General features: G+C 36.8%; 1 protein-coding gene and 1 long non-coding RNA gene across 4 annotated transcripts; both read left to right on the top strand.

The window, feature by feature from the left end:
* LOC107611322 (zinc finger BED domain-containing protein RICESLEEPER 2-like) lies at positions 5,963 to 9,870 on the top strand. 3 transcript variants are annotated; one of them, XM_021109690.1, is made up of 2 exons: positions 5,963 to 6,187; positions 8,512 to 9,254. In XM_021109690.1, the coding sequence occupies exon 2, from the start codon at positions 8,518 to 8,520 to the stop codon at positions 9,130 to 9,132; it is 615 nt and encodes a 204-aa protein (XP_020965349.1). In that variant the 5' UTR covers positions 5,963 to 6,187; positions 8,512 to 8,517; the 3' UTR covers positions 9,133 to 9,254. The 3 variants fall into 3 exon arrangements, with proteins under 3 accessions (XP_020965349.1, XP_020965350.1, XP_020965348.1); XM_021109691.1 differs by lacking the exon at positions 5,963 to 6,187 and adding an exon at positions 9,767 to 9,870 and having other exon boundaries at positions 8,273 to 9,048; XM_021109689.1 differs by lacking the exon at positions 5,963 to 6,187 and adding an exon at positions 8,273 to 8,398 and having other exon boundaries at positions 8,447 to 9,254.
* LOC110265697 lies at positions 10,617 to 11,000 on the top strand. Its single transcript, XR_002351915.1, has 2 exons — positions 10,617 to 10,694; positions 10,779 to 11,000. It is a non-coding gene; the product is annotated as an uncharacterized LOC110265697 (long non-coding RNA).

The raw sequence follows: 11,986 nt of genomic DNA, 5'->3' as shown, positions 1-11,986 counted from the left end.
TGACTTTATTAGAGCATGTTGTTATGTGATCACACACTTATATTGGTGACAACTTTATGAAAGTTGGATTACTGTATTTAAAATTATTGGTCATTGACTAAATTATAAAATTATCTATGAATTTATGTAAGGTTTTATTTATGAAGATTAAAAAGGAATTAGGTTACTAACCATCATTTTTGCCATGCTTTAAAAGCGTGGCCATCTGGCCATATCTCTGTTCTATTGCCACGCTTATAAAGCGTGGCCATATCTCCTATTTTCGCCACGCTTTTAAAGCGTGGCCATATCTGGTCTACTGCCACGCTTCAAAATCGTGGCCATATCTCCACTTGTTGCCACGCTTTTCAAGCGTGGCCATATCTCCTCTATTACCACGCTTTAAAAGCGTGGCAACGTCTTGTCTACTGCCACACTTGTAAAAGCGTGGCCATATCTGCTCTATTGCCACGCTTTACAAGCATGGCCCTACCCTCCACATACGGTCATGCTTTAAAAGCGTGGCCATATCTCCCACCTACAGCCACGCTTTTAAAAGTGGCAATTTGTAAAAAAGCGTGGCAAAAAAAAGCGTGGCGATAGGCTGAAAAAATCGTGGCGATAGAGCAATCGCCACCCTTTCAGAGGTCACCCATTCAAAAGCGTGGCAATAGAGCTAAACGAGCATGCCATTAAGTCATGAAACTGCCAAATCATGACATTAAGAATACGACATAAAGGTAGCTAATGTGGGGTGAACGGTGATCTCGTATTACAGGGATAAAAGAAAAAGGAACTCAGCAAGTAAAGGCTGAACGAGATCATACTATCAAAACACATTGCTAACTTAAGCATCAGAGTATCTTGCAGGTTGCCCCACGGCCTGGTTCTTCACTCACCGAAGTTAGGATATCCGATCTATAAACTCTCCAGTTCGTGATCTCCACTCCAGGTACGAACATTTGGTGCTATCTTCACTTCGCTAAGAATCATGACTGAGCACAAAATTCATTCAACAATTAACCTTGATACTCTGTTAAGAGAGCAATATCAGGAAGACGGGCACGAGACGGGTGTCACTCCTATCCCTAAGGAACGTCAAGTACCTCTTGGATATGAAAATCAGGAGGTACCTGACCTGGAAGCTCATAATACAAGAGAAACCCGACATTTCACAGGGTTAGGTGATGATTATCATCATGCCATGCCAGAAATGCGACACCGGGTACAAGAATTAGAGCGTCTTTGCCTAGAGCTGGAACGACGGCTGACTGAGCGTTCACAATTGAGAAAAGTCTCGTTTCCGAAGTCAACTACTCAGGGGACATGATGATCATAATCATGAAATTCCAGAACAACAACATAATCAGTGGGTGATGAGTCCATATTTGATGGTATATTTTGAATCAATTTGGATGGATTCTAGCATATGAACTCACACTTAAGTACTCAAATAGCATAATTTTGTGTTATCTCCCTAATTTGGACATAAATGTGAAAACATGCTCTTTTGTACTTATTTTGACTAATTTTATTTCATTTACCTTCCATTCGATACCTTGATGTTATTTGTGAGTGATTTCAGATGAATAAGGTAGGAATGGCTTGGTGGGAATGGAAGAGGAGCATGCAAAAGGGAGAAAGCATGAAGAAAACAAAGGAGGAGAGCCCAGCCATGCGTGTGTACGCACAAGGATGTGTGCGTACGCACAAAATGGAAATCAGCATGCGTGCGTGCGCACAGCTACTTGTGCATACGGACAAGAACCCAAGAGTGAATCTAGAGCATCGTGAAGTGTGCGTGCGCATAACCCTCTGTGCGTACAGGTGGAAATTCAGCGAAGTGTGCGGACGCACACATCTGTGCATCCGCACAGGTCCCAGTGTGTGCCTTCATTAAAAATGCACGTGTACTCGCGATTTTGGGGCTTCCTTGGCCCATTTCTGAAGGCTTGAGGCTGGTTTGAGAGGCTATATAAAGGGGAATGCAACACATATGAAGGGAGCCATCTAAGAATAGGAAAAAAACACATAGTAGGAGTAGGAGTAGTGTAGATTAGGAAATTCTCTCTTAGGTTTAATTAGGGTTTGTAGCATTTTATACTTCAAGTTTGATTTTGGATTATAGCAATTGCATTGTAAGTATTTCTTTAATTTCTCCTTTAATTACATTACTTGTTCTACACTTTCATCTATTTCAATTTCTCTTATCCATATTTACATAGTCTTGCAATTTTGGATTCCTAGTTGTTTAATTTGATGTTTGATGGCTTTTATATGTTTGTTTGAGTTGCCTTTATTGATTTTGAGCATTTGTGGTTCATAGCTTTCCTTAATTTACCAATTTTTCCATGTTTTATGTTTATGCCCTCTAAGTGTTTGATGAAATGCCAAGCTTAGTTATGGGGTAGATTTCCACCCTTTGGCTTAGGGAATTGAGTTTATGGATTACTAGAGCCATAATGTCCAACATATAGTGGTAATTCTTGGGAAGTTAGTTGATTCTTGTTTCCATTAAAGCTAGTGAAAGAACTGAAGATTGATGGTTTAGAAGTTATAGTAAACTCTCGTTGCAAGTATAGTTACTAAACCAAGCAATCAACCTTTCTTACAAACGTTTTGGTTGTCACAAGTAACAAACCACAAACCAATAATAACCGAAGTATTCAAACCTCGGGTCGTCTCTCAAGGAAATACAGGGAAGTGTGATTGAGATTATTGAAGTTCAATTCAATTAGCAAAGATAGAAATTATCGATCATGTTGAGTTTGATAACTCCTGAGTTACTGATTTCTTAACCAAGACCAAAGGGGAAAAGTAAATCTACTGGAATAAAAATATCTTTAGATTAGAAGCAACAATAACATAAATAAAAGAGATCAATAATAAACTGAAATACCTCAAATAACATTAATTCAAAGAATAATCTGTAACATAGAAGAATTCATAAATTAAATTGAGAAGCTAAATAAAAAGGAATGTTGAACCTGATAAAAAGAGATAATCCTGAAAGCAAAAGAAATCCAAATTCTAAATCCTAAAAGAGAGAGGAGAGAACCTCTCCCTCAAAACTACATCTAATTCATGAAAAAGTAACTAAATTCGAGAGTCTCTTGAATGGATGCATTCTCTCACTTCACAACCTCTGATCTGTGCCTTCTGGACTTGGATTTGGGCCAAAAAGGGCTTCAGAAATTGCTGGGAGTGTTTTATGTACTTTCTGGTGCATGGCCTCTGTCACGTGTCCGCGTGGGTCACGCGGTCGCGTCATTTGGAGTTTTCCTTGCCACGCGGTCGCTTCAATCATGTGTCCACGTCATATGCGTTTCGCTTAAGGCGCGCGATCGCGTCAATAATGCGGTCGCGTCACTACCATTTCGCGCTGGCATGCGGCCGCGTCGTCCATGCGATCGCGTCACTGCCAATTTCTTCAAAAACTCCGTTTTATGCCTTCCTTCCAATTTTGTATGTTTCCTTTCCATCCTTTAAGTCATTCCTGCCTTAGAAGATCTGAAACTACTCAACACACGAATCACGACATCGAATGGAAGTAAAGGGTAATTAAAATAATTAATTTTAAGGCATAGGAAACATGTTTTTCACATACATCACATAATAAGGAAGGGAAAGTAAAACCATGCAATTTATATGAATAAGTGAGTGAAGGATTGAATAAATCACTTAAATTAGGCACAAAGTATATCATAAAATATTGGTTTATCAGCTAGCCTTTTATCAACTAGTTTGGTAAGTTGGTTAGAACTTATGGATTAAGGTCAATTATGCTTACTTGACTTACTCCTCGATGGTTGGGGTTAACTAGGCGAGATTAACTCATGATAATTATCATAGTTGTGGTTATAGCAAGGAAGGGATTCCATAACTCATCCCAAGTCAAGGTTTTATTTATGTTTTGGACTACTTTTTCATTACTTTATAGCATTACTTGTCCATATTACATACATAGTTCTTTTATTCCTTTATTGCTTTATTAATTGCAATTTTGTCTAGTTCTTTTATCTCTTTATTTTTATTGCTTCCTTATTATTGAAAATACCCCTTTGGCTCTTCACAACCAAAATTGTATGCACTCTTGGCATTAGTTCCTAGGGAAGACGACCCGAGGTTTCATTACTCTCGGTTAATTAGAAATTTTAAACTTTGATGTTTGGGATTTAAATTGCCGGTTTGGTCTATACTTGCAACGGAAGTTATCTTAAGTGTGAAAATCCAAATCGGTGCAAATCGCACTCGTCAAATTTTTGGCGCCGTTGCTGGGGAGCTAGCGTCATGAGTGCTATATTTTGGTTGTTGTAAATATGTGAATAGTGTGAATAGATACTTTTTGGGTTGTTTGCTTGTTTTTGCTATTAATTAGGATTTTGTTTCTTTTGTTTCTTGATGTCTTTAGTTTTTATTTTCTATTTTCTCTATGAGTTATCACCCTCTTGGTTTGGAGTTTGGTTGTTATCATTTTGTAGGGCTTAATAACTTCAATTTTTGGATTGCATCATGGGATTGGAGCATCAATTTTTGAAGAAGCAACCTCCTCCATATTACAATGAACCATACCCTCCCCAATATGCATACCTAAACCAAGGATATGGTGGATTTCACTATGACTATACACCTCCACCACCATATACCTATGACCCCTACTCTCAACACAACCCTCAATCACCGTATTTTCAATCACCACACCACCACCATCATACACCTTCTTACACACCACCTCAAGATACTCATCAACATGAACTACCTCCCACATATCCAACCTTCTTCCCAACCAATGAACCTTCCCTCTTACCTAATTGTGAAGCTTTTCCACCCTTGACCCAAGACCATCAAGACCTTCAAGCCTTTCTCCAAGAGCAAGAAGGATTCTGAAGGACACAAGAGCAATTCGTGGCAACCATAGCCGAAGCGGTGAACCGCTTAGTTCTCTGACACTCATCCGATCAAGGCATTCCTCTTGAGGAATGTGGAGGGTAAACTAATGCATGTAGTGAAGAGGAGAGCATGGAGCCACAAGGGAAAGAAGAAGAGTTAGAGCTTGAAGTGTAACAAAAGGGAGAAAGTGAAGTATGTTAACCGGAGGAGAGAAAGGAGGAGTTGAGGGAGATTGATGAAAATGAGGATTCCATCATAAGTGATTTTTTGTCCTCCTTGGTCAATCCCCTCAATGATCCTAATGAGCCTCTTCCCATTGAATTTGAGAGAGACATTGAGGTAGACTTCTCACAACCTCCTTGTTATGACTTGAGTGATGGGAAAGAGAAAGTTGGTGAGGAAGCAATTCCGTTCCAAGAACATATTGAGTGTGTGACAATTTCACCTATGAGCTTCATTGGCCCCCACCAAGATGCTATCTTGAAAACGGATTACCAATTTAAGGTCTTTCTTGGGTTGGTACATGGTGGAGAAAGAAGTGTTGGTTTCCAAGTGAGTCCAAAGCTCATCAAGAGAGCCAAATCAAGCTTTGGATTCAAGCATGGTGTGAAGCACAATTAAGTGGATTCCGGAGTGTTGAGGTGCTTCAAGGGTCAATTGGAAACTTATCCATCCGGCTTGGAGCATAAAAATCCGCAAGAAGGAGAACGGGAAACTAGAATATGGGATCCTGGAGGAGCTTTAAGGACCAAGCATGGATGGAGGTTCAAGGAGGAGTGGAAACACAAGCCACCCTAGTAAGAGTCTCCTTAACAAGTCCAACTTAAGGACTATAAACCAAAGTGCTAGGTAGGGGTGGGCAAAAAAATCCAAATTTTGGATTTTAAACCAAATCCAAACCAAACCATTAAAAAAAAAACCAGTTTTAAACAAAAAAAAAAAAATCCAAGCCAAACTAATTTATTTTATAATTTGGTTTTAAATCCAATCCATCTAAACAGTTTTAAATCCAGATCCAGATCCAGATCCAGATTAAGATCCAAATCTCAAAAAAACCCTAATTATGAATTTTTGATTTGGTGAACCAATCACACTTAACATGCACGAATCCTTTTCTCCTTCGCCTCTTCTCCTTCGACCGGTTAGTCTCCGCCGTAGCCGGCACCAGAGCAGGCAACTGGCACTGCAGTTTCGTAGCTGCCACCACCACCACAAGCGCGTCACGCCACTGCTCTGTTCTGCCATCCGCGGTTCTGCCGTCCGCCTTTTCTACCCGTGACCCAGCTCTGTTCTTCTCCGTTCTCTGGGTACCCTCAAGGTTAGATAGTTTTACCATTAAGTAATTAATTTGGTAGATTGAAATGTTGTGAATCAACAGAGAAGAACTACAGAGTGAATCTATCATCTGAGAAAAGAAATTGAGTGGTAGATAGGGATTTACTACATTTGTGATTATATAGTTGAAATTTCTATTCTGTTCCATTCCATCAATTTGAAAAACTGAACAAGGTTGCATTGCTTATGCTGTTATGCATATCAAGTGTTTGTGTTAATGCCATTTTTATTTTGGTTTTTTTTTTTTTTTTTTTTTTTTTTTACAGCAAGGTTGTATGGTTTCTTTTGGTCAAGTGTTGATGGTGATTTCTCAAAAGTAGGATATCTTGAGGGAAGTTTATAAGAAGAAGAAGTACACATCAAGCTCTTGATCTCCACCCTAAGAAGTAAGAAGATCAGAGCCATTCACAGAAGCTCACCAAGCACCAGGTATTTGCCTTGCCTTGTGTTTAAATTCTTTAATTAGCTTTGAATTTTGTTCCTGTTCATTCATCATGCTACTCTGTTGTTGAGACATAGCACAAGGTTTCTAGTTCTAGCATACTGTTAAAGCATAGGATATTTCATTTCAGCAACTTCATTGTTCATAGGATCATTGTTCATGTTGTTCATGGTTCTGCTCCTTAGATACAGTTTCATAAAATACCCTAACGGGACAACATATCTAACTCTAGTTCCTGTTTCTTTGAACAATAAAACTGATCCTATAAAGTGGATTGATCCTATGATTTCACCTATTTTTGTATGTAGTTATATATATAGTAAAATATCGTTGTGCTTGTATAGAATCCAGTGATGCAAAACAGAAATTAACTGCATCAATTTATTCAATGTTTGTGAATTTGTGCATGGTCTATACCATGATTTGGGTGTGCAGGACCTCACCGTGCAGACTGATCATACTTGACACTTCTTGTTTTCTTGTCTTCAAGTTTTACTTTGCTAATGGTTTATTGCTGAGGATAGAACACATCAAAGTTCATTGTTTGTTTACTGGGGAAGGGATGCAAGTATGATTTTATTAGGGAATAGTTTATAGTTGATAGTTGATTTTTAGCTAGATAATTATGTTAGATAAATTATGTTAATTATGTTAGATAAATTAGGTTAGTTATTTGAATATATTTTTTCTTGAAACTTGAAGGTTTTTTTTGTGTTTGAGGGAAATTGTTAAACGCAATATAAATAGTTGATTCGATGATATATGTGTTCAAATGTATCCTTAAAATTGTATGCTGATATAATATAACTTTGCATTTCATATTTTATCTATTATCTATTTCTACTACTAATATATTTACCTTATTTATTTTATGCTATGACTGTTATTAAGTGGGTTAATTAAGCTATTATATATGCACAATGCTACTAATAATAATGTTCTCATGTCTTGCAAAAAAATTACCCCTTACATTGTTTATAGAAATTATGGAAAAAATTACCCCTTACATTGTCTATATGGCACGTCAAAGATTAGCAACTGTTAGTGCATTTTGTTGGAGAGTGCTATTCTTTGGGAGGCATGATGCTATTTTTTTTCTTTTGGGGGGCAATTTTGTTGAAAACCAAAACTTTGGGTGGCCAAAATGCTGATTTTCTCAAAATATTAATTGTATTGTATGTGTTTATTCTTATTTGATCAATTTGACATATATTTGACCGAGTTTGAACTATTTTTGCTGTTTTGGCATCTCTTTTTCGACTTAGTTCTTTTTGCTTGTCTTCTAATTTTGTTGTGTTTAATATGATGTTAAGTGTCTATTTTCTGGTTGCATGATTATCTCCTTTGCCTTCATTCTATGAACTTTTTCTGATATTATTTATTAACAATTTTTTTTGGCCTTGATGAATTGCATGCACAACTAATAATATTTGGTATTATTTAAGAGGAGATTATTGTTTTTGGTACCTGTATCACTAAAAAGAATTTAAAAAATAATCGTGTATGTGAAGTTGAAAATGAGTGACATTGTTTTCATGGTTATAGTAGCATGCTTGTCCAAAATCCTACCAAAGGTATCAATGTAGATGATAGTTTTTATCAAGCGAGACAGTCACAGAAATATTTGGATAGGTTAATTTTGTTGATATGAAACACTGTTGCTGTCTTGTTCTGCTGTTTTGAGGTACAGGATAGTAATTTTCATAATCTTTAGGCCGTGTTTTCTTTGCGAGATATTTGAACATGCATTAGTTTATGAATCATGCTGAAGTTTTATTGGCTGCTGTTTCTTTGGATTAGTTTGTGTTAATTTTAGCATGTTTGGCACCAAATTTTGAGTTATGTACACCTTGCTTTATATGCAGAGCAAGATGACTGAAAACAGTAATATTGAAGCAGCAGGGATGTCCGCTAGCACTCAACCATCTTCTCCATCGTCAGGTGTTTGTAAGAATCGGTCAGCTGTCTGGGATCATTTTGATGTAGAGAATGCTACCAAGAAGAAGGCTAAATACAAATATTGTGGTAGCTTAATACAATATGGGAATGGAACCAGCTCAATGGGTGGTCATTTGAGAAGATGCAAGCAAAATCCTAATAATGATTCGAACAAAAGAAGAAAAACAACGACCACACCGACTATAGATGAGCATGGTGTTTTAAATTCACCCAGTGCTTCCAAATTTGACCAAGAGGAGGCTCGAAGGGCACTTGTGGAAATGTTTATTGGGGAAGAGCTACCATTTCGCTTTGTTGAAAGCCTGAAATTCCGAAAATTTGTACATGCCCTACAAGCAAGATTCAAAGTTCCTTCACAGACTACATTAGCACGTGACATTGGAGCTCTTTATGCTGAAGAGAAGATGAAGTTGCAAGATTTTCTTTTGGCAAATTGTGGTAGAGTACGTCTAACCACTAACACTTGGACTTCAATTCAAAATTTTACTTATATGAATTTGACAGCACACTTTGTTGATTTTGATTGAAAATTATATAAAAAAAAATACTTAATTTTTGTCAAGTGACAAGTCATTCAGGAGAGGTTATAGGAGCAACAATTGAATCTTGTTTAAATAATTGGAATTTGAATCGGGTCTTTAGTGTGACAGTTGATAATGCCTCGTCTATTGATGTTGCAATTAAATATCTGAAGCAACGATTGAATTCTGGGAATAGCATTATTTTGAATGGTGAATTTATTCATATGAGATGTTGTGCACATATTATAAACTTAATTGTAAAAGAGGGGTTGAAAGAGATTGATGAATCAGTCTTGAGGATTCGTAGTGCAGTAAAGTATGTTAGATCTTCTCCATCTAGAGCTAGTAGGTTTCAAAAGTGTGTTGAACTAGAGAAAATCCAATATAAAGGCTTGCCTTGCATGGATGTTGAGACTAGGTTGAACTCTACCTATCAAATATTAGAGGTAGCTTTGAAGCATCGCAAAGCATTTGAGTTGCTTGCTTTGAAAGATAATACTTATATAGGAGAGATGAATGGAGGAAAAGGGAGAGGTGTTCCTTCTGATTCAGACTGGGAGTATGATGAGTCCATTGTACCATTTTTGCGAGTGTTTAGTGATGCCACTATACGTGTTTCTGGTACCTTATATGTTACCAGTGATATGTATATGAAGGAAGTATTTGCAATTGGATGATTTATTCGTCATTCTTGTGATTCTGTTGATTTTAGTACTATGTCAATGGCAGAAAGGATGAGGGTTAAGTATAAAAAGTATTGGGGTAATCTGATTTGGTGAATATGTTGTTATTGATTGCTATCGTACTTAATCCAATGCAAAAGATTGAGTATGTCAATTATTTCTTGGATTACTTCTTTGGAGAAGAAAAAGGAGGCGAATTGAAGTCAAAGTTGTCCAAGTGCATAAAGTTACTTTATTAGCAATACCAAAGTTATGAGGAAGCAAGTGAAGCTGATACACAAGATGTTCAAGCCAACAACATTAATACCGATCTTCATGGCATGGGCTTTTTTCTACAAGCAACCGGTCGCAGAACAAATACAAGATCTGAACTTGATAGATATTTACAAGAAGAATGCGAGCTATACTCCCATAAGTTCGATATACTAAACTGGTGGAAGGTCAACTCAACCCGATTTCCAATTCTTGGAAATATGGCTCGTGAGGTATTGGCTATACCTGTTTCTACGGTAGCTTCGGAGTCTGCATTTAGTACTGGAGGAAGAGTCCTCGATCCATACCGCAGTTCCTTAACACCTAGAATGGTAGAAGCCTTAGTCTGCACAGGAGATTGGCTTAAGGAAGATCTTTTCTCTGCTTTAGATGATAATGATGAAGTTCTTCAACAAGTTGATCAAGGTATAAAATTTGTTTCATATTTCTTCTCATTTTATTTTATTTTTGTTTTTGTTATCTTTTTATTTTATAAATTAGGTATTAGTTACCAATTAAAAGTTGTTGAATATAGACTTGATAATTAATTTGATTCCCTTGGCAGATATATTTTTCTCTAACGATGGTGCTTGTTCTATGGCGGCATCAATTGATAATCTTGATGATGACTAGGTATGCTTAATATTCTCATTTGGTTTAATACTTTCATTCAAAGATTTGTTTTGAAATGATAAAGGTATATTTTGTTATTTTCAGATATATTTTCCTCAAAGGTTGTGGTTGTTTGATGATTTTGTTGGCAACTTGGCATCTTTTGATACTTCGTGGTTGTTGTTTTAGAGAGATTTTTTGGTGGTATTCTTTTGATATCTTGAGAATGATTAAATGTTATATAGATTAGCTATTGTCATTAGATTTATAAAGAACCAAATTCTAGTTGTAATGAACCTATACACTTTAAAATGACTTTAGTATTAATTTTACTTTAAAAAAAATTATGGTTTGAAAATTGAATTTCTAAAAACTGGTTTTACAAGTAGATTTTTTGTTAAAATATCTGGTTTAAAAATTGGATTTTTAAAAACTAGTTTTAAAATTGGATTTTTGGTTGAAGAAACTGGTTTTAAAACTGGATTTTCAAAAATTGGTTTTAAAATTGAATTTTTAGTTAAAAAATCTGGTTTTAAAACTGAATTTTATAAAAAAACGGGATTTTAGATTTGGATTAACAAAAACCGGATTTAAAACCGGTTTTATACGTAAAACTGGATTTAAAACCGGTTTGTAAGTAAAACCGGATTTAAATTCTAAAATCGGTTTAAAACCGGTTTTTGTTTTTTCAAACCGGTTTAAAACCGGTTTCTCTCTTCAATCCAGTTCTGGTTTGGTTTCATGAACCATAAAACTGGTTTTGAAATGGATCCAGTTTGGATTTATAAAAATCCAAACCATGCCCACCCCACTGCTAGGTGGGAGACACCCCACCATGGAAACATCTTTCTTACCTTTCTCTTTGTTTATAGTTCTAGTTTCTTGCATGTTTGCTTGTCTTAGTAGCTTATGATTAGTTTAATTTTGAGTTTAGTAAGTTAAATTGCAAATGGATCATGGTTTCGTGATGTTTTGAATGTTTTAGGGTTGATATGTTGATGTGCTAAGGCTTAGACCCTTGGTTTTGAAAAGAAAAAAAATTTTTGAATCAGGGCACCTGTGCGCACGCACCTTGTCCGTGCGCATGCAACTGCAATTTTTGCCATCTGTGCAAGCACACGCTATTGTGCGTCTGCACACCTTTTGTAGCGTCCTCTGGTCGCAGCGCCAGCACACCCTGTGCGTGCACGCTGCCCTATTTTTCTTGATCTGTGCATGCGCACTGCCTTGTACGCACGCACGCATGTTCCTTATCACGCTATCTGTGCGTCCGCACAGACGTGTGCGTCCGCACGCAAGCTTGCACTCCCTCT

Source organism: Arachis ipaensis, chromosome B08, assembly GCF_000816755.2.
Source record: "Arachis ipaensis cultivar K30076 chromosome B08, Araip1.1, whole genome shotgun sequence".
Taxonomy (NCBI): domain Eukaryota; kingdom Viridiplantae; phylum Streptophyta; class Magnoliopsida; order Fabales; family Fabaceae; genus Arachis; species Arachis ipaensis.
The sequence above is the reverse complement of the archived record's forward strand: the minus strand, read 5'-3'. Positions and strand labels throughout refer to the sequence as shown.